At 39.3% G+C, this 23069-nt stretch overlaps 1 protein-coding gene across 2 annotated transcripts; it reads right to left on the bottom strand.

The window, feature by feature from the left end:
* Positions 1-9861: 9861 nt before the first annotated feature.
* Positions 9862-20289, bottom strand: LOC146309917 (NACHT, LRR and PYD domains-containing protein 3-like). Of its 2 annotated transcripts, none has more exons than XM_084744848.1 (12): positions 20154-20289; positions 19432-19745; positions 19260-19312; positions 17942-18178; positions 15878-17762; positions 15581-15754; positions 14199-14360; positions 13671-13844; positions 13173-13346; positions 12394-12567; positions 12186-12235; positions 9862-11022 (listed from the first exon to the last, which is right to left on the bottom strand). In XM_084744848.1, the coding sequence occupies exons 2-12, from the start codon at positions 19719-19721 to the stop codon at positions 10508-10510; spliced, it is 3888 nt and encodes a 1295-aa protein (XP_084600974.1). In that variant the 5' UTR covers positions 19722-19745; positions 20154-20289; the 3' UTR covers positions 9862-10507. The 2 variants fall into 2 exon arrangements, with proteins under 2 accessions (XP_084600974.1, XP_084600975.1); XM_084744849.1 differs by having other exon boundaries at positions 17942-18175.
* Positions 20290-23069: the final 2780 nt, after the last annotated feature.

The raw sequence follows: 23069 nt of genomic DNA, 5'->3' as shown, positions 1-23069 counted from the left end.
CCAGAGCACTTGGATGCAAAAAGAGAGGAAGAGATAATGACAGCGGGGGGAGGGGGAATATGTAAGACAGGACAGTGTGTGTCTGTGTGTGGGCGTGTGTGTGTGAGTGTGTGTGGTGGCTGGGGATGGCATCAAAGAACACTAAAAGAGAGAGAGAGAGAGAGAGATAACAGCAACTTTAAAACAACAACCATAAAACTTTGATGTGCTGCTAATTCAGTTGCCAGCAGCTCCTCTGGCCATCAAACCCATCTGAAACCATGTTTAACTGCACACTAAATAGACAATGGGCACAATGGTTTTTTTTTTCAATCCCAACAAGAAGACTAGGAGTGCATGTGATAGGGTAAATCTGAAAATACCACATGTGAAAACATTTTAACCTTGGCTTTCTGAGTAAAGAAACTGTATCTCCACTCCACTAATAATATGTGTCTCCGATTGGCTATATGTCCCAGGGTACAGCAGAGACTGCCACTTCACAACCTTCTGTTCCCCTCCAGAAGAAGAGAGTGACCGCAGCTCAACAGAGAGGAACAGGTGGAACTCAGGCAGATGGAACTCAGATAGAACTTTAGGCAGAAATGCCAGGTGGCGGTGGAGGAATCAAACCATCTAGTGAAGCCCTGCAACTTTCACTGTGAAATGACGGTGCCTAGAGGTCTTTTTACACAGTTATAAGGGCAAGCAATTTCAAATCAGCAACCCCAATGGACTTTAAAAGGCGATACTGAAGTGCACTGAGACTTTATCCAAGTTCCATGGAGGGACTGAAGGTCCTTTTTCCTGTGAACTGAAAGCCTCTTTGTACCTCTAAGGAACTGGGAGGCCATCCTCATTCAGTGAAACCGCTCTGATTTCCGCCACCATACCTTGCTGCATACTACTGGGTTTCATCTTTTATCTTGACATGATGTTCTTGATGGTTCTGAGTCAGTTGAAGAGGGGGTGAGCACACTGCCACAGCTCTGCGCCAGGGATGAGGATCCTAGGAACCCCTGCCTGTTGATGTAGGCTGCTGTCTCTGTGCTGTCGATCGAGGAGTGTAAGGAAATCAGTTCCAGGACTCGTATATGCTTGGGACACCCAGTGGCTTGTAAAGTGTCTGTTGTCCCCACATCCCTCATGTTTGGTGCACCAGTCTACCAATCTGCATCTGTGAAGACCAGCTTCTGATAGACCACTGGTCCTTGAACACTTCCCATCTGTATGTTGGCTGAGTCTCTCCATCAACAGAGGGCTCTGGGAAATCCCTGAGGAACTACTACCTTCATCTGCTGGAACTCCAGTGGACACAGGCCAGGCTCAACTGGCACCTTTGGACAGGTTGCATGTACAGGAGGGTGAGTTGAACCACTTGCACCATGGATGCAGTGACCTATCAGATTAAACAGGAGCCCCTCGTGGATCTGAGGATGCGGCTTGAGGCATCCAAAGCTTCTTCAAAATGAGTACAATGGTCACCTCCCAGAGTCAAGAACCATGATCACAAATATAGTCACCTGAGAAGAGCTTGCATTTTTTGTAGTTCAGGCACAGACCTAGTCCTGGAATGTGCTCCAAGAGGAAGGCCACATGACGGCCATATTGCTTCTCTGTGATCATACAGACAAACCAAACATGGAGATGACTGAGAACCTTGAGCCCTTTACACATTTAAGTGTATTTCCAATTGTTTTTATAATAGGAAAATGACTACATACCTTCTTTATTCGCTCTCGCTCAGCAAAAAAAAACAAAAGTGTGCATCACAGTTAACATCTGGTAGGGAGTGAGGCAAGGGAACTCATCATTTAGTTATTTTCATTGACAGGGTTTTGTTGTCTAAAAAGCATTAATTTCATGTGGGCTCATAAATGCAACCTTAATGTTACCCCGAGGCAAACTCTTGCCTCTTGCTGCTACACTCAGATGTCGATCAAATCACCATTTTATCATTACAAAGTCGTCTGACAAAATAAACCTAAATACAACTTAATAGCAACACCTGTATTGTATCATTGGTTGTAATGATATTTCAAACGAGGAAATTCATTTGGGAGTAATTCCCCCCACCCCACTCCTTTTATGTTGTACACCACCTGCGATCGCAAATGCAACAGTTTGAAAGAACTGAAGTCCAAAGTTTACCAGGCAGTAAGCAACACTCCTAAACAAGCCATCGCAGAGAGTTTCTTAAGGATCACGGATCAGGAAATGTTAATTGCATAAATAAATGTGCAGATGTTCAACCTGCACCTCCTCAGGCAGCATGCATGATGGTCTGGCAATGAAACTAGCTGTCAAATTCCAAATACAGAGACACATAAGTGAAACAGCTGCAGCTTAACATTTGGCCACAATGATGCCGTAGCTATAATGACAGTGTCGGTTCGTTGGCAGGCTGTTTGTCTGTCCGGCAGTTTTGAGTGATATATCTCAACAGTCCCATAATTATTGTTGCTATATCTTTCTCTTCTCACAGTTTACAATAATAATAGTATCAGATTAACCACTCGTTATCTTTTGTCATTTTTTAAACAATGGGTGAAATAGAAGTTGGCTAAAGCAGCTTCTTATTTATAGCTGGCAATCAATTTTGGCATCTGAAGTTACAACTTTCAATGGTTGACGTTATTCAAGGATTCAAGGACATTTATTATTATTATACAACCAACGAAATTAGAGTTGTATAGAGTAGGTGTTTTTGTGTAGGAACAACAGTCTCTGGTTTCCCGTTGCCTGGTTCATTTTCCTGACTGGACATTATCCAAGGGCAGCCTTAAGTTCCAGCTGTAGCATGCCTCTTATCTGCACTCACCTCTTCTCCTCTGGGCGCAGTCACCCACGGTGGTGCATCCAGCTGATCCAAACCTGTCGCTTCCCTTTCCAAAGCCTACGATTGTATTTCTGTCATAGATGAAACATGTTTCAGCAATAAATCAGATACAAAATAACAGATCAAAAGAGAAAAATAACTAAATTTGAAGGAGCTACCAGCCACTGCATCTGCGTGCAGTGGTGTTCTTTGCCCTCTATGAACTATTGGTAGCAAGCTAATTACTGTCAGCTAACATTAGCTCCATGAGTTGATTAAAAATACAGACTCTGGCAGGATTTTTTTGTTTCCACTTGCCATAATCAGCTCCAACACAGTGGGGAAATACGATACTAGATGTGCCAATCATGAACAGTTTTCTTCTTTTTAATGTAACCATACAAATGAATGTAGTATGAGCTAACTAATGATGATGATGATGCTATTTGGCTATGAAAGAACACTTTATTGCCACTGTGGCTGGTATTCTGACATGTTATTATATGCAGCTTACATTAGAGATGAACAACACACAGATAAATCCATTTCTTACACTTTTTCTCTTGCATTTTCTTTCACCTTTTCTTTGCATCTCAATCCCACACATACCACTTTGGCAGGTGGATGAATCCAAAGCTTAATAGGCCTGCTTTTCTCTGTTATGGTTGCTCGGGCTATGATTGAACACTCACAACCTTCAGGGACACACCCCCAGATAATCTGAATGATTCTGGTGATGCCTTAACTTTTTTAAGCTTCCAAAACTGTTGATGTGCCCTGACCTTTACAGCATATGGGTAAATCAAGATTAGAATATGAATAAATAACATGCATAAATAATCTAAAACAGAAGGTGACTCATGCATGGAGGATTTTGTCCTGTCTCTGTGTGTGTTTGTGTGTGTGTGTGTGTGTCCATCTGCTTTCACCTGTTCCAAGGTCCCTGTGTTCTTAAGATACTCTTATATATTAAGTAGGAATGTCCTCATAATTCATCACAGTTTTGTTTCCCACCATTTTAATGTATTAGGAATCAAAATTCAAATAAGCCGCATTCTTTCAGAAAAATCATCAACAGAAAGATTCAGAAACACAACTTTCACAGAAGCAATCTTGAAATTTCATGGGTGAACTGAAGTAGGGCATTGTGAGTGCACATGCCTCTTTATAGTAAAGGTACAAATACACAGAGGATAAGTCTTGAAATGTTGTTTATGCAAACAGACATATACACAATAAACCAACATTCCTGCACCATCAGCGGGCCTGGTATTCCATATCCTGTTAAACATCCCCCTCTAGTGTTGCAACATTAGAATGCAGTGGCCGGGATGCAAAGTTTCAAATATGGCAGGTCAGTGTAGGATCAGGCTGCATCCTCTCTGTCCCTGACCATCAGAAAAGATACATGACTTGTTACCAGTCGTTCATATCCAGGTCGATGCTTCTGTGGAAGTGTAACGCCTCTATATTGTGAAAACATCATCAACATCAGACCATGATTCGTTACATGCCCCACAAAAAGTAGCCCTAGCGTTGTTGGATATGTGTACTTTAAGTGCATTTGTTTAAGGCATGGTTACAAAAGTTTAAGATTTTGATGCTTTTGTTTAAGCATGCACTTTATAAGCAATGAGCAGTGTGTAAGCTACTGTACCTTCCTGGAGTCCCTGCTGGTTATTGATGATGGCACCTCCTAGGAATTTACTGGGAATCTTTTGTTTCCTCTATACAGAGCAAAGCCCGGCATGTGAAAATATTAAAGGCATTATAGGTGTACAGGTGTATGATCTGTGCAAACAGGCCAAACCTGTACGTGTGTTCATATCTCTCTGAGCGTAGAGATCAAGCGATCGAGTCAGCTGACTTGTGAAAACAAAAGCCATGTCTTCATGTCAAAGTCAAGTCAAGACACTCAAAAAACTCCCCTAAAACCCTTTAACAGGGAAGTCAAGCAGTGACGAATTACTTATCGTGACTCAAATAAGTCTATCCTGCTTTTTCTCAAAAAGGTCCCCACAAGGGGACTGTTTTGTGTGTGTGTGTGTGTGTGTGTGTGTGTGTGTGTGTGTGTGTGTGTGTGTGTGTGTGTGTGTGTGTGTGTGTGTGTGTGTGCATGTGTCAGTGCTCCTCAGAGTATGTTATGCTAACAAGCCTCCAACTCTACTGACAAGTGAAAGAAACCAGGGGAGAAACATAAGGTGACAAAACAAACAGCAGAGGGAAAATCCCCATGTGTGTCACAGAGCTGACAGGAGGCTCCACAAACTGCTTTAATGCTGACAAACCAAGTTTAAACATAAACATAAAGGAAAAACCAGGATTCATCTGCAGTTTTAACTGCCATGAAATCCAGCCTCATTATTATTATTATTAATTAATTAATTACCTTTTAATTTTTTTTTCCTTCAGAGCTCTCACAATTGAACGCTGTACTACTCTTATCTTTATAATCAGTTTTATTCATTTTATTTAATTGTTATTATGGGCTAACTCTCAGGCATTCTGTAGGTAACCTAGTGCTCAACATCAGCGCTCCATAGGGCTGCATGTTCAGCCCCCTCCTGTTCACACTGTATACTTGTGACTGCAGCCCCTGACATGGAGAAAAATCTATTGTGAAGTTTGCAGATGACACCTTTTCAAACAACAACAACTTCATCCTCGGTGTCAGCAAAACCAAAGAGCTGATTGTTGACTTTTGGAGAAAAGAGACAAAAATGCACACCCTTGTCTACATCAGTGGAGCTGAGGTGGAGCAGGTTAGCAGTTTTAGGTTCCTGGGAACCTAAATGTCATCAACATCACACACATTTCCACCCTGATAAAGAAGGCTCAGAAACATCTGTTTTTATTAAGGAAACATAAGAGGGCCATGTCAATTTTTTTGTTAGCTTCTACCAAGTTGCAATAAAAAGCATCCTATCTGGAAACATCACAAACTGGCATGGCATGTGCAGGACCGAAAAACTCTAGGCGGGTCATTAAAACTGCCAAGAACATCATTGGTTCTTATCTACCGAGCATCAGTGATTGCAGCGAAGCGAAGCTGCCTGCCCAGAGCACGAAGGATAATAAAGAACAATATCCGCCCCAGCCACGGCCTTTTCACCCTGCTGCCATCAGGTACAAGATACAGAAGTATCTGCTGCCGTACCACCAGACTGAGGAGCTGTTTCAACAAATAGAGGTGTTACTTGTACAATTCAGAATGTTATCAAGCACATTTAATTATTAATGTATTTATCTGTATTTGTACTGAAGTGTTAATTATTGGGAGATGAATGACTCATGACTAATGTTTTGGTGATGGGAAAAAAAATCTCTAATTTAAAGGTTCTACTACAATCGGCTAAATATTTCTTTAAGCCCTGCTTGCAGTAATTTTAGAATGATATCACCTCCCCCTCCCCTCACCCTCCCTAGCAGTCAGTTACAAACGTACCTCTCAGCGACTCTCTCAGTCCAAATCAGCCCAGCGGCTCACTTCAGTTCCAACAACCCAACACAGAAGAAAAACAGTACCCTCCTGTCTCTGTCTTTGGACTGTGATGGCTGAAACATGTCATGAACACGTCCAATAAAGCTGCTAGATGGAGCGCCCATTTTTCAGGTCATTCTCAGGTCATAGTGATGTGTGTGACTGCAGCGTGGACACACCCTGAGCTTTTCAGAGCAGAGATTTTTCATGATTTAGACACCTAATTTTACTCATTTCAATCAAAATATGTCTTTTTTTTTGATTATTCGAATTAGGGTGGGAGGTTAATAATGTGTGACAAACTCAGGACAAACATGAATTGTTGCTTCACATGATCTTTAATTAAAATGATCACTTGAGTCATGTAAATGGGGCAGATTTAGCCATACAGGCTAATTTTCATCTGCAGTCCCCTGGCAGGTTGATGGTATTAAAAAAACATCACATAACATACAAAAGTACAAGTCACTATATAAAGAAAGCACATAATCACATACAGTAAACAAAGACCACAGCACATAAGAAACCATTGATTCATTATAAATCCTATTTGCAAGTGTCCCAGGAGTTTGAGAATTATGGCTCTATTGATACAGAATACAGTTCATGAGAAAAGATTGCAACGAAAGAGCTATTACCTTTATTACCTAATAGTATCCAACATAGTTATTCAAAAATATATCAAAGTCAAATATAAAAGATTTGGTGGATGGAAGGACTCACGTACAGCTGGACAACCAGAGAACAGTATGCCTCCGGCCCAGCACCTTTGGCGGGCGGAGGCATAAACATATAATGCAAAACCACAGAGAGAGAGAGAGAGAGAGAGAGAGAGCACAACACAGACCAAAGCACATAGCCACAGATAGAGCACGCAAAAATAACAGCACAAATAACGAAACAGTGACATGACATAACTTCATTAAAATGTACTTTCATCCACTTGTGGTTCTTGTTTGCTTTAAAACAAAACACACTGTACACAACACATACTGTACATATATTTGCCTGTGCATGTACCCACAGGCAGGGAAGATGAATGTCTTTCTCAGTGCCAACAATTCCAGATATTAGAGGTGCAATCAAGATTTCATTTTAGGGAGATCAATACTGATTTCATATTTGGTCTGAATGGGCCACTGTGTGTTTTTCTGTTAGCAGAACTGTCAAGGTAACAACAAAAAATCACATGCAAGCAGGAGACTTGTAGATGAAAACATTCAGGTGTGTCAGTTTTAAAAAAAATAGAGTAGATAAGACAAACAGAACAGTGAGAGAGACTGCAGAGCTCCTTTCAGCTGCATCTGGTTCATTTGTTTCATGATCAATATCACAGGTCCAGGTAGAATTGTGAGCTTTATGCACTGAAATTGGCATGTAGATAATTCATACTTTTAATAGTTTACAGTCATGTTTGGATGCACTGCTCCTTCAGTTTCTTTTTTGCACATATCCAGCACAGATGAGCTTTTCTGGGCTGTACGTGTGACATTTTCAAAGATTTGTTTATTTTAATTTACAGATGTAAACTGATGCACGATTTAGACAGAAACCAGGATGGAGAGGTTCAGTGAAAGCTGTACAAACAGTGTACAGATGGGTCCATTTGTCAGGAAGTACCTCAAAAAAGGACAAAATACCCGCTGGCCAGTCCAGATACACTCCTATCGTACTTCTGGATGTATCGTTCATAAACTCCAGCTGGGAATTGTTATGACGAAAGCACCCAGTATGATTCCAGCACCAAGACTTTTCATTTTGTCCCAAAGAAAATTCACTTGAGGAGTCTCCTGCCCTGTCTATACTTTTGTACGCCACTCCAACATCAGTAGAATCACACTCAACCTCCCAGTAATGGCGACCGGTCAGACCCTCTTCACACAGCACTTGATAGTTGCCAAATCGGTCTGGATGATCAGGATATGACTGCTTCTCTGTAACATTTGTTGCCTTTTTATACTTATCAGATGCAAGACTGCGAGAGCTTTCAGAAATCATGGATGTATTCACTGGGGGCTCATTGGCTCAAGCTCCTTGAATATATTTTGAAATGATCAAATAATCTCTTTTGAGTAGTCAGTAGGTCGTGTTTAGGCTTTAAGGTGAAACAAGAAAAACTGAAAAGAAAATTATTTTTGTTCCTACATCTTGGCACTATTTTCTAAATGCATTTTTGCATATACAATACCTTTATGGACTTTGTGTTAAAAGTTCTTTGCAAACTATCCTGCAGTTTTTTTCTTTGTTTTTTTTTTGTTACCTTGATCCAAAAATGTGAATGTAAATTAAAAAAAAACTTTTCAACACTGTAGATCTTGCTACAATTTCTTCTTCTCTACTCAATGTTAATAACCAGGGTGTGGACATCTTGGATTATTTTTTATATGTTGTCAAGGAAATTACAATGTTGTTCCAAAAAGCAGCCACCTGATTGTTCTCGTGCAAAAGCCTCATCACTCATAGCCAAATATGATTATGTGAGGGAAGAACTATTGCTGACTTAGCACACTAATTTTCACAAAACTACAGGATGACATGTGGAGAACGTTTTTTGTCTTGCAGCTCATTTTAATGCAGTACCCCATATATGGAACAAATGGATTCACCTCATGGCCTGCGTGGAGGATCAGGCTGTTTCCTCTCTGTCCCTGTCCATTTGTCCATAAGAGAAGATGTATGACATGTCACCAGTCGTTCATATCTACGTTGGTACCTCTGTGTTTTCATAATTGTTCACATAGTATTCTCAATAACAATCCCAGGAAAGCCTAAGATACCACAGGGTCAACAGGTATTGATATTTTCATAATATATTTGTTTGATAATGTAAAATATACTCTATACTCTTTATCCATGCTCTTGTAAATAGAATTCTACTAACTACACTAAAGGTTCTGCATGTTATGGCAACATGGTGTGGAGACATAGAGGGAACATCCGATGATAATGGTCGACTAAATGTTCCCATAACCTCCTGAATGTTCCCTGAAAGCCTACATCATGCCCTTCCAGAACTCTTCTGGGAACGTTACAAGTCAGCATAGTTTACACCAGCGGGGACATTTTCAGAACGTTCAAAAATTTCTCTGAATGTTCCCAGAAAGTCTGTCAAAATATTTGTTTTGTCGACAAGCCAAAAGATATTCAGTTTACTGTCATAGAGGAGTAAAGAAACCAGACAGTATTCACATCTGAGAAGCTTGAACTTTTCTTAGAAAATGACTCAAAACAGTGAATCAATTATCAAAATAGATGGCAAGTTATTAAATAGTCAATTAACGATCAACTAATTGATTAATGCAACTGTAATATTATCAGAAAACTGTGTGTAAATGCTTGTGTCATATTTTTGTATTTTGTCACTCAACTGCATTTAAAAACTCAACTATTTTGTTTTAATCTACGTGCAGCTGAAGTGTTGTGCAGTGGAATGAATGAATGCTGCATGAAGCTGGGTTGTGGTTATTTATTTGTAAGAACAGTAACCACCCTCCATATCTCTGACAGTCAGGCAGATGGGAGTTTTCTTTGTAAGATTTTTGTTTGTCTTTGCTGGAATCTGCACACAAACACACACAGAAAATGTTATTCTACAGTTTTTATTGGACTTCATTAGAATTATACAAATATGTTCCTGCATCTTCAACATACGTTCATCCATCTGTGGTTGTTGTTTACCTTAATAAAAAATACACATACTGTACATATGTTTGCCTCTGTACATACCCACAGGTAAACATAACAAAAAGAGAACTAACAAAGCAGAGAAGAAGAGTGTCTTTCTCAATGACTTCACTCAACATTTCAAGCAGATACTAAAAGATCAAATGATCACTGTGTTATGTTTTTTTTCTGTTTCTGTTCTCTTAAGATAAAAAAAAAATCACATTCACTACAGATGAACATATTCTGGCATGTAAGTTAAAACAAACAAAACAAAAGTAGGTAAGATAAGGAAGGACAAAACAGTGAGAAGGAATGCAGACCCCTTCAGCTCCTTCTGGTTCACTCATTTCAGTGTCAAGATCAACATTTTATAGTTCAGGTCAGTCAGTTTTTGAAATGAAAAGCATGTACAACTGTGTGAGGTACTGAAGTTGGGATGTAGAAATGGAATACTATTACATTCCTGTATTCCACTGTCATTTCATTCATTTATTTTTTTGCATGTTTCCAGCACAGATGAGCTTTTTTGGTTGTACATGTGGCATTTTCACACAGGTTTTTGGTTACTTTATTTTACAGATGTAAATTGATCCATCATCCAGATGGAAACCAGGATGGAGTGGTTCAGTGAAAGTTGTACAAACAGTGTACAGATGGATCCATCTGTCAGGAAGGACCTCAAAAAAGGACAAAATACCTGCTGGCCAGTCCAGATACACTCCAATTGTACTTGTGCGTGTATCGTTCATGAACTCAAGCCGGGAATTGTTATGACGAAAGCTTCCAGAATGATTCCAGCACCAAGACTTTTCATTTAGTCCCAAAGAAAATTCACTTGAGGAGTCTCCTGCCCTGTCTATACTTTTGTACGCCACTCCAACATCAGTAGAATCACACTCAACCTCCCAGTAATGGCGACCGGTCAGACCCTCTTCACACAGCACTTGACTGCGATCAAATCGGTCTGGATGATCAGGATATGACTGCTTCTCTGCAGTATACGATGCCTTTTTATTCTCTTCTGTCAAAATGACATTCAGGCCTGCTGTGTTGGGGTCCAGTGTCAGATCACAGGCATCTGCAAACAAGACAGAAGAAAGGTTTAATTATTGGAGTTCTGTGTGTGTTTTGTTTTTTTTTAACTCTGACCCTTTCAGTAAAATCTTGTATCATCATGTAGTGAAAATGTGATGTCATCAAACTTAAAACTAGTCTGTTTTACACACCCCAATTTAAAAAGAAGTTGTGACACTGTGTAAAATAAAAAACATGAAATAAAAACAGGCAACAATTTTCAAATACTTTTTGAAATACGTTTTGACTTGAATTCAGTTGAATACAGTACAAAATCAAGATATTTAAAGATACTGTAGGTGTGTATTCTGAGTTTGTCACATGTGTTATTAACGACCCAGCAAAACTTTAAAAAGTATATAGACATACATACATTTTCTCTGTCCTGAAACACCGGGGGCGTGTCCATTCTGCTGTCTCAGTGTCAAACCCCACTGAATTGAAGTTTATTATTTCTTTCAGGTGTATGCTTGGAGGGTGTGTGTGTGTGCATGAGGTCGTGTGTAAAAAACACTGCAGTTTGTCTTTTATACAATATATTTCAGAAAAGAAGTATAAGAATAATTTCATTTCTTAACATTTTGTGAGTTTATCTCCACCAGCTATAAGCCTAGAGGGGACTGTGTGTGTGTGTGTGTGTGTGTGTGTGTGTGTGTGTGTGTGTGTGTGTGTGTGTGTGTGTGTGTGTGTGTGTGTGCGCACATGCGTGACCAACTGACCTGGAGCCTGACTGCCTCTGGCCAGATGCGTTATGTTTTCAGGTCATCTTATTCTTGTGAATGTAATATCTCAACAATCTCTTGAGGGAATTTGTTCAAACTTTGCAGAGATGACCACTTGATGATGAACTGATCAGATTTTGGTGGTCAACAGTCAAGGTCATACTGTGACCCCACAAAACACATTTTTGACTATAACTCAAGAATTCACTAATTATGACAAATTTCACACAATTCAGGATTCTAGCAGTGTTGGTGAGCAACTACTTATATTTAACTAGTTACATGTAATCAAGTTACAAATTTAATGTAATCGTAAGCTCTTAGTTTCTGAGAAAAAAATATGTAATTGAATTGCAGCCACTAATCAGTTTTTTTTTTTTTGGTGATTACAAAAGAGTTCATAAAATATATTACTTAAAAAATTACTAAATAATTATATTCTTACACTTTCTCAGTAGCTTCAAGTCAAACCAGCATTCTTCATTTTGGTCCACACTGATGGAAAATAGAGGGACAGCAGGTGAGAGGATAGGAAATACTGTCACATATGCTTTTCAAAAAAAGGACATCTTGCTAGTTAATCTCAATAATAAAAATAAGAAAATAATGATAATAATGAAAATGAGTCTGTTAAACAGCCTGTTTTATCATACTTGAGTTTGTGGAGACTAAAGCGTGAATCCTTCTGTATTTCAGTCAGCAGTTTAACTCCTTGATCTCCCAGGTGATTAAAGCTCAGGTCCAGCTCCCTGAGGCTGCAGTGGTCAGACCTCAGAGCAGAGGCCAGGGAAACACCTCCTTCTCCTGTCACTTTACAGAATGACAGCCTGGAAATCAAACAACTCACATTTTAGGTGCTCTGCCTTGGCCATTCTTTCTGGACACACTGCTCAGCATGTCCCACACCCAGCATGAACCTTCAGGTTCATAACATGTGCTATAACATGTTTATGACAATGTTATGCACATGCCTTCAAATAAAATCTTACCTTTCCTGCTAATGTAGGCTAATAAGTCTGATAGCTTATATATGAGCATTTTCAGGAATTGTAAAAAAAGAATACACAGTAAAATGTAACAGTAAAATGGACACAGTAAAATATCTTTCAGAGGTACATTTATATGACTGTAGTCCTCACACATGCCACATGTATTGAATCCATCCACAGTGATGAATAGAGTGGACAAAATATTAGAAACACTTCTTAGCAGTAAACAGTACAGTTCAGCAGCAGCACTGCATCCAAAATCCTCATAAGATTGAATCAATACATCTTATAAAAAACTGAATATAAAGTCCATGAACATCTACACAACTCCACTGCATCAGAGAGCACTGATGTTGTGTTTGTGTAATGCAAAAGGTTGAATTTGTGTTTTGTGATATCAGTTAGTAAAATCAAAGTGAATACAAGATATTCATTACACTGACCTGAGTGTTTTCAAACCACAGTGTGGGTTCATCAGTGCATCACAGAGCGCCGTCACTCCTGAGTCCTGCAGGTCGTTGTAGCTCAGGTCCAGGTCTATCAGGTGGGAAGATTTGGAGCTGAGTGCTGAGGCCAACATCTTACAACCTTCTTCAGTGAGTCTGTTGTGACTGAGACTGAAGACAAATGTAGGAATATAATTGAATCTGTTTACATTACACACACATTATACAGAAAATTTGAAAAATATTTGCATAGATAACTACATAAAAACACTGACTGGTCCCCGGACTCTGAACAGCAGATGAACAAGTGCCTACTGCTCACTGGGACGGTTTAAACACAGAGACTGAATCTCACTGTACCTTGTCAGACATTATTTTGCCTACTAGTGTACTTCCTGACATGTATTTTGTTTTCTCCTCTCCTGTATTTTGAATGATATTTCAGCTGTAATTGTGATTTTTTTCAGTGCAGTTTATTGTAATGCAGTCTTTTACCTCAAAGTCTTGAGATTACAGTTCATGCTCATCAGCCCAGTAGAGAGGATTTCCATGTCTGAGTCTTTCAAATTGGTGTAACTCAGTTCCAGTTCCTGCAGGCAGCACTGGTTGGATGTGAATGCTGTTGCCAACTCCTTACAGATTTCTGCAATCCTAGCATTTCGGTTCAGTCTTTTGGTACACAGATGACAAAACTTTATATTAAATTAAAAATATATAGATAGGTCATACTGTCCAGCTGACAGCAGCTACAGCTTACATAAAAGCACAGAGTGAGGTGTTTAACACATAATCTTACTTTATAGAGTAATTGATTCTGTGTTAATATGGTAAATAGTTTTTTCTCAACAATGATACATCTATCAAGAAGTAGTGGCAGGACAGCTGTTACTATAATCTTTGTACTGTAAAACAAATAATTATAAAGAACACTTTAGTCATATGACATAGTCAAGAAATCAAGTAAAACCTCCTATTCACCATTAATACTTCAATATTTTCAGGAAGAACATGTCTGAGACTTACCTGAGCTTCTCCAGGCTGCCTAACCCATCAGAGAGCACAGAGCATAATGAGCCTCTGAGTATGTTGCTGCTCAGCTCCAGTTCTCTTAGATGTGAGATGTTTGATTTGATAGCTGATGCCAACTGTTCACATTCTTCTGGTGTGAATCTATCACCTGACAGACTGCAAACACAGTAGAGAAAAAAGGTGTGTGTAAACAGCAATAGTTTGCTTGAAGGGATAGTTTACCCCAAAAATGAATATTCAATCATTATCTGCTCACCGTCATGCTGATTGATGGTTGGGTTTAGTTTTTTCATCCACAAAACACTGCTGGAGTTTGACGGGAAACCAGCGTTGCAGAATTTCCCAAACAATTGAAGTGAGTGGTGACCAGTTTACAAATGAAAAAAAAAAAAAACATAAAATGCCTCCATACTGCTTGTTGGTGTAATTCAAGTCTCTTAAAGCCCTGACATGTAAAGTTGACTTGAAAGTCATCATTTACACCATGTTTTTAGCTGAAATCTTCACTGTAGATCCTGAGATCAGAGCCAGGAGTACCTGTGCGTGAGCATTGTCTGAACTGAGTGCATGTGGCGGTGTGCACACAAGTTCATGGCATGTTGGGGCTTTAGGAGGATTACACCAGACGAGCACTATGGAAGGTTTTTTTTTTTTTTTTTCATGTTTGAAAACTGATCAGCATTCACTTCAGTTGGGAGATTCTGCAACGCTGTTTTTCTGTGAAATTGAATATTCATTTTTGGGTGAGCTGTACGTTTGAGGCTATGCTGTCAGCATGGCAAAAAGGTTGCATTGGATGCAGATGCAGTGGTTTGCAAGTGTCCCTGTTTGTTGGGGATCATCCCAGGTTGGCTGCAAAAGATGTTATAATGTACACTAATGGCCGATTCACACTACATGCCTGAGCAGCAGGTTGCACATGGTGTTACATGTTGGCTTTTCGAGAAGATTATGCGCAACTGCAGTGACACTTCATATAGAGATTGGGGGTCTTGCCTTTGCACAGTTCACAGAAAAAATACATAAATGATCTCTTGACACTCATATCTACATTATATCAGCAACAGGACACCTGTTACTACGGTTTCAATGTCTATATTTGTTGAATATGTCACAGACATGAAAAGATCAGGTGCAGGGTAAAGTTCACCACAGGAGTGCAAGCCACAGCAGATCAGCAAGGTAGCGGTTGTGCACAGGTACATGCATGTAGTGTGATCAGGCAGTGAGCCCACTTGAAATTCAGAAGATGAACTAAAATGACTTATCTTTGTACATATTTAACATCTTACACAATTGCATGAATATAAAGTATTCAGAAAGGACAGAAAAAACAAATGGCAGCATAATAAAATTAAAGTTTATAGTTTTCTTACCTCAGAGCCTCTAGTTTACACAGAGAATTTATCAGTCCATCAATCAAGATATCTGAGGCTTTTTCATAAAAGATATCATTGGTGAGATGTAGTTCAGTCAGAACAGAGTTTGGCATTTGAAGGGCTGAGACGATCACTTCACAAATCCAAACATCAAGATCCACCCCTGACAATCTGCAGAAATAAAACAAGACATAATACATGATCAGATAAAGTTTTAGATTAATGCAATTAAGAGCAAAAACAAAGCAGCTCTACCAAGTGATCAACTTGGTAGTGCTTACATAACCAACCCACCTTACTTTTCTGCTGTTCCTCACCGCTGGGATGAGCCTAAAAATACCTCTTTCTGATGGTCTGTATTTTTTCAGGTCGAATTCATCAAGAGGCGTATTTGACATTAGAATTGAGTCGGCCAGAGCTGAGCACTGGACAGGGGAGAGCTGTGTTTCTGGATCATGATTTGGATTTAGATACTTCTGCACAGTCTCATGTAGGGAACTGTCTTTCAGCTCGAACAGACAGTGGACAAGGTTCAGACATCTTTCAGGTGAGCAGTCTGCTAAATCAATTTCTGTTAGACTTGTCTTAATTTCCTCAATCACTGCAGAGTGTTCCTCCCTTTGCTGAATCAGGCCTTGAAGCAGTTCTTGTGTTGATTGTAGGGACATGCCAATGAGAAACCGGAGGAACATGTCCAGTTCTCCTGTCTTTCGCGGAGTTGAATTAGCTATGGAAATTTCCATCAGCTCATCCAAAGGTAAATCAACAGGATCTACATCCAAGAGAGTCTTAAGCTCTTCTTCAGACCCCACGAGCAGGTAATCCCTGAGGCTTAGAGAGTCTATTTTTTTGGTTGCAAAACTGTGGTACACAAACAGAGCAGCAAAGTATTCCTGAACTGTCAGATGCACAAAGCAGTAGAGCTTTCTTTTGTTGAACACACTCTCTTCTTTGAATATCTCTGTGCACAACCCACAGTGAACTCCAGCTTTCTGTATGTCAATGCTATACTTTTTCAGATCGTTGCCAGTAAATATAATTTTGCCTTCTATCAAATGTTCGAATGCCATCTTGCCTAATGTCAAAATGAATTCTTTATTTGACTTGAAGATCTCCTCTGCATCTGACTCATCCTGGTTGTCATACTTTTCGGTTGCTACTTGCATTTGAATGCAAAGGAAGTGTGTGTACATCTCAGTAAGAGTTGTGGGTATCTTTGTGGTTTTATCTCGAGTTTTGTCCATTTTTAGCAGCAAATGTGCAAGAACTTTTGCTGCAATCCAACAGAAGATCGGTATGTGACACATAATGCGTAAGCTCCGGGACATCTTAATGTTGTCAATAATTCTTTCAGCAACTGCCTCGTCCTCAACTCTATTCCTGAAGTACTTTTCTTTTTGTGCATCATTAAACCCTCTAACCTCAGTCCACTGGTGTACACATTGGCGAGGGATGCGGTGAACTGCTCCTGGTCTTGAAGTTATCCAGATAAGAGCAGAGGGAAGAAGATATGGTCGGATCAGGTTGGTCACCAGAATGTCCACTGATGACTCCTTTGTGGTGTCCGTCCATCTTTTGGTTTTCTTGAAATCCAGTTGAAGTTGGCTTTCATCCAGACCATCAAAAATGAATAAAACTTTGCGACTAGCAAATATTCTTGAAAGTGCTGTGTTTTTAAGTTCTGGATGGAAGTCTTTCACAAGTGTCTCAAGGCTAAACGGATCATCCATGACCAGATTGAGCTCCCTGAATGGTAGCACAAAGATGAAGTCCACGTCCTGATTGGCTCCCCCATCTGCCCAGTCAAGGATGAACTTCTTCACAGACACAGTTTTTCCTATACCAGCAATCCCCTTCGTCATCACAGTTCTGATAGGTCTCACTGCTCCTTTGTCTTGTCCTGATGAGACACTATCTTCTGGTTTACTTTTAAAGATGTCATTGCAGTTGATTTTAGTGCCCTCAGCTGTTTGACTCTTTGCCTTAGCTTCAATCTCCCAGATCTCATGTTCATTATTGACACTTTCACTCTCTCCCTGTATAATGTGAAGCTCTGTGTAGATTTCGTCCAATGATTTTGCCTCCTTATGATCTTTTTCCGTGCCCTCGAACTCATATTCAAATTTTTCCCTCAGATATGCTTTGTGCTTCTTGATGACTTCTTTGATGACATCCTCTGCTGCAATGAAAGAGTTGATGTCAAAACATAAAATAACCGTGAAACACATTTGACCTTGTTAATGTGTTATAATTACAAGATAACTACACAGTTAGAAAAGAGTGGAAATGACATTGGTCAGTGTTTTATGTCTGTACAACTCAGTTTATTACTACACTCATCAGAAATACCTCACATACTTTCACATATGTCTGGCTGAATGTCCTGGAGGATTCTGTAGAAGGCAGATTTGGCTTTTATAGTTGTGAGGGCCCTGAAGAGCTCCCTCATCTGCTCCTGGCTGGTCCTAGCAGCCTTGATGTTGGCGTACGTCTCATTGTGGATTATCTTCCGTTGGACCATCTGATCCACTATTGGCATCACTAAAGTGACACTCTGAATGAGGTCAGGCCTGTTGTTGTCCACCCAGTCAGCTTCTTAAAAATAAAACAAACACATGATGCTACACGTCATCATATTTCAGACACAGGTACTTGATACATGCATGCAGCAGAATCAAACATCTAAAGTGTGTACATGCTTTTCTTGTGATTGTCATTTTATGGTCACTGTTTGACGCATCCTGAGTCCCTCTGTTGAGTTAAGCAAGCTGGTACCCAGCTGTCAACTTTCTCCTTCTTCTTCTTCTAATTCTCCATTTATGGATCTCTGCACCTAAATGGTATGGCTAAAAACCATCATTGCATTACATTTGCTCTGGAACACTTGTTGTCAATTTGGGGGATTAAAGGTCATACTTAAAGAATTCATAGACTAAATTTCACTGCGACATCATAATGCTCTGCAAAAACACTTGAATCTCTCTATCAGTCCTCTGTACTGTGTATTGTAAAAATGAGTGAAACCAACTTATTTTTCACTGGGAATTATTTACTGGAATCATAAATGTAAATATAGTGATTAAAAAACACTCAGTACCTTTTATTAAATTTCTTCACTACATATATTATACTGTCAATGATGCAAACTGGAACTCATCTGGTTGGTGGAGACAAACACCTGCAAGACGGTAATTCTAGTTTTGGTTGGCATTTGTAGATATGCTATGTGTTAGGCTCGTCTATGTTTAGAGAAAAAACACATTTTGAAGATGGATAAAAGTTGTGGCTTGAGGAAGTGTAAAAGCAACATTTAGGTCAAACTTCACATCTTAAGTTAGCAAAGGTAAGCAAAATGCTAATCTACCTAAATTGTTAGCTAGCTAACTAGATAGAATTTTGTTAACATTAGCTAACTTAAGATTTGACCATATATAGCCAATATATATGTGCTATGTGCTATATATAGCATATATAGCACATAGCAGATCTGGAGTCAGTTTGGTAGGATATGGCTATAAATATATGATTTCCCATTTGGATTTTTATTTATAGATATTATCAATTAAATTTCATTAATTTTCAAGTAGTTACCCATTCAGCAGACAAACAGTTCAACCCACAAAAACAAGTTGCAAGAAGATAGTGTTTGTTCCTCAAATTATTTATTTTAACTCACCTGTCTCCTCTGTGTTGGCTGAAGCAGCATTATGTGTTTCAGAGAGGCAAGGACTGAAATGATAAAATCAACCACGCTTTACACATTCATTTTATAATTTGTTTATATGTATCATACTGTATTATTAATTTATCTATGTACATATAAGACACTGGTTTAGTGTAAGTCTCACCTTGGAGTGTTAACTTCAACCACAGTGTACTCGTGGGGCAGAGCGCTGCTCTTCTCACTGCAACTCAGTTTTGCAGCAGGAGGATCTTGATCTTGTTCTCGCCTCCTTAAAGTTTCCTCTTCTGCTTTTGCTTTTATGGCTCCTCCCTCTTCCTGCAGAGGAGGCTGGAAGAGAGGCGACTTCTCTCCACCTTCGTTTGTGGTGGAAACCTCATCTTTCTTTTGTTCACGTTTGTAAGAATCACTTTCTTTTGATTTACCTCTCCTGACTGCAGAGCATTGGTTCCCCATAATGTTATTTCTTCAGTGTCCACTCTGTGAATATGTCATTTGGAAAGAATTTAAAAAATGTCAGCAAGTTTTCACTGGAAAAGTAGGTTTCTCATGCCCTATTATAAACTTCCTGACATTACGAAGTGGCTTTACAAGTACAAGTAGCTTTCCACAGTTACAGGCACACATCAAAAAACAACTTTGTGTTGCAAGTAAACAAATAAAAGCAACGTTTGTCTGTATCTTTATTTTCCACACCTCTAAAACGAGTCATGATGTTCTGTTCATAAAATATTTGACCTGACAGTTCTTTTTTCCCTTTGAATGTTTTTAATTTGTTAAAAACAATCTCTTTAAATTTCTCTCTCTCTCTCTCTGTCTCTCTGTCTCACACACACACACACACCCAAGAACAGATACATTGAAAGGTCTTGAAATGTGTTGTCTTACCTTTGTGCCTTTGTGTCTGATGTCCTACAGTAAGTTGCAGCAGGAAAGGCTCTTTCATTTTCAGTGCCTGTGGGTGTATTAACTTGTGAACGATATGGAGAGAGATACAGTTTATCATAGACAGGAAATGACCATTTGGTGGGTGGACCCAGCTGAGTGCGCCTGTGTGTGTCTGGAGGAGTGAGAAATAGAAAGAACGTGAAAAGTGAGGGTGATTTCCCTGTTGCTTTACAGACCACAAAACTGTTCATTTTTTTTCTGTTGAGTGGTACAAAAGTCTTTTCAGTCACTGCACACTGTGGACCCCCAAACAATCAGAGGAAACTCACACTTCCTTCTATCACATAGGACTGCAGCTTCTAAGTCCATTTGGGCTGCATCATGTGTCTGTCATTTTATATAAAAGCTTATTCCAGAGTAGGCCATTGTCTGACGTGGACAGAAAACCATTATACATTAAAGCCAGACAGGTAGCAGCTCTCCTTTGTTAATAATTAGCCAGATGTTTATTGAACTGGGCTGCATTGTGAGTTAGTTTGTTTGGTTCTTGCTCTAATTCTTATCAAGCCAGACTTCTATGCCATATTCTCAGATCTTTATGCCATATTCTCAGACTTCCAAGCTGTTTAGCCATATTCTGACTTGTATGCCATTCTTTATTGAAATCCATATAATAACCTTGCAAATGATGTAAGAGAATAAGAAAGTTTCATTTGGCTCATGCAGGAAACTGCTGCCAAACAAAATAGCAAAATTTACACTGTGAAGAGCCTGAAATTTATTATTGTCCTATTTTTCATTAGCCAGTGAGCCAAACGCTCATGGCTGCATTTTGCATAAGGTTATAATAATGTATAGTTTTAATACTGCTATTGTTTATGTACATTCAATCATCAGATAAATAATTAATAATTATGAATAGAGGAGGAAAATGTACATCATCATCTGATCATGGATTTGCAAGTACCTATAAAGAGCATTTGGCACCATTTGGACTTCATCATACTTTATTATTTTACATGTTAAAAAGCAAAAATGTCAGATAAAATATCACTGGTGGCAGTTCAGTTTCAAAATGATCTTTGCAAATAGATCAATCATTTGTTTTTTCAAGTATCATTTATTGTGTGAACTACTTTTGTGGAAACGTATTTGAAAGTCACAAGAGTGCGTCATATCATTTTCAGCTTGCACTAACCTTACAAATCATATGTGCATCAACTCACAAAGAATTTTGCAACCTCTACTCTAAATTGCAGACAGTTCAACAGGTACAAATGTAGCGTCACTCCAGGATTAATAGAACCAAAGGATGATCAAGCAAGTGACGTCTTATATAAAACTTTTTGCTCATGTTGGCTGCTCCCACAAAAACTGTTAGGTATCACCATTTGTTAATCATTAGCCAGATAATCATGGCTGCATTTTGGCATAAGGTTTTTGTGGAGGATTTTAGCAACTTGCAATATATAGTTTTAATACTGCCATTGTTTATGTACATTTTAAATAATTAGATCAATCATCAGTAGCAGCAATCAGGTTATGAAGTTATATTTTTGTTACACAGCAGATTTTAATGGAGTGAGGAGGAGAATTTACATAATCTGATTGTGGATTTACAAGTGCCTATAAAGAGCATTTACATTTGTACTTTGTCATACTTTATAGTTTTACAATGTTAAAAATCAAATGATATCAAAAATGCCAGATAAGGCATCACTGGTGGTGGTGTTTTCAGTTTCACAGTGATCTTTGCAAATAGATTAATCATTTATCAGCATCCAGCATAGCACAGTGTCTTTTCAAGTATCATTTGTGTGAACTACTTTTGTGGAAATGTATCACTTCATCATCTGAAAGTAATTTACAAAACGTACAAGAGTGTGACATGTCACTCGCAGTAACCTCTTCTGAATGTGTTCATTTGTGCTTGAGAATGTAACCTGTGACACAACCAGAAAATGTTTTTATTTCTCAGATTCACTGCTTTGTTCACTCACAAATAGCATCTGACAAATCCTGTGAAGTATACATTTAACCACACATTACCCATTAACATACAGCATTTCTTAGAGGGCGGCTGAAAGTGCAACATGATCCTTACGAGCCATTCATGCAATTTCACAGTCACAAGTTCTTATTTTGATTTTTTGCCAAGACTGCATGCCTTATCTGATATGAGCCTGTCGGAGTGCAGACACCAGAGGAATGCATGAAAATGAGAGTGTGCGCTGATGTTTGCATAGCCATTTTTCCTGAGACCATAGACAATTAATTACAACTCCCATCCCTGAAATGTTTTGCTGTAGTTCCTGTCTATTGACCTCAACTAGCAGTTCGCAAGCAAGAGTACGCCCCTATGTATGAAGATATGATCTGAAAACTCGCAGATGCCTTGCAGACACCTGAAAGATAACAAGCAGGCTTAACATCTGGTCGTGTCAGGGAAAAGTTGTGCAGCCATGCAGCAACTACGGACAATGAAAACAGACATGGGCTGGGTAAGGAGAGGAGTCAAGAGGGGGTGACAGAGAAGGAGAGATGGAGGAGCATCAGAGCAGCAGCCAGAAAAGCCTAAATATAGAGAATATATGTATATAAAAATGCTCCGCCTGTCAAGTGCTTGAGCCACAATATTGGGGTTCTCTCTGGGTTGTGGCACAACAATCTGTGGCTTCCTGTTGCTCGGGCCATTTTGTCCGTTTCATTTTCATTGCTGGACGTTTGCCTGGAGCAGCCTTACTGTAAGTCCTAGCTGTAGCATGGCTCTTATCTCCGCTCACCTCCACTCCTCCTGGGGTGGTGTTCACGGCGATGCATCCAGCTGATCTGACTGTGGGTTTGACGGATGCCGACGGCATTGCTGATCGCCCGCTGTTCTTTAATCCAACGCCCATGCTTCATTTTCCTACGACT

Source organism: Lutjanus erythropterus, chromosome 19, assembly GCF_056507025.1.
Source record: "Lutjanus erythropterus isolate fLutEry1 chromosome 19, fLutEry1.hap2, whole genome shotgun sequence".
NCBI classification, from domain to species: domain Eukaryota; kingdom Metazoa; phylum Chordata; class Actinopteri; order Lutjaniformes; family Lutjanidae; genus Lutjanus; species Lutjanus erythropterus.
Note: the sequence above shows the minus strand (reverse complement) of the source record. Positions and strands in the feature narration are given on the sequence as shown.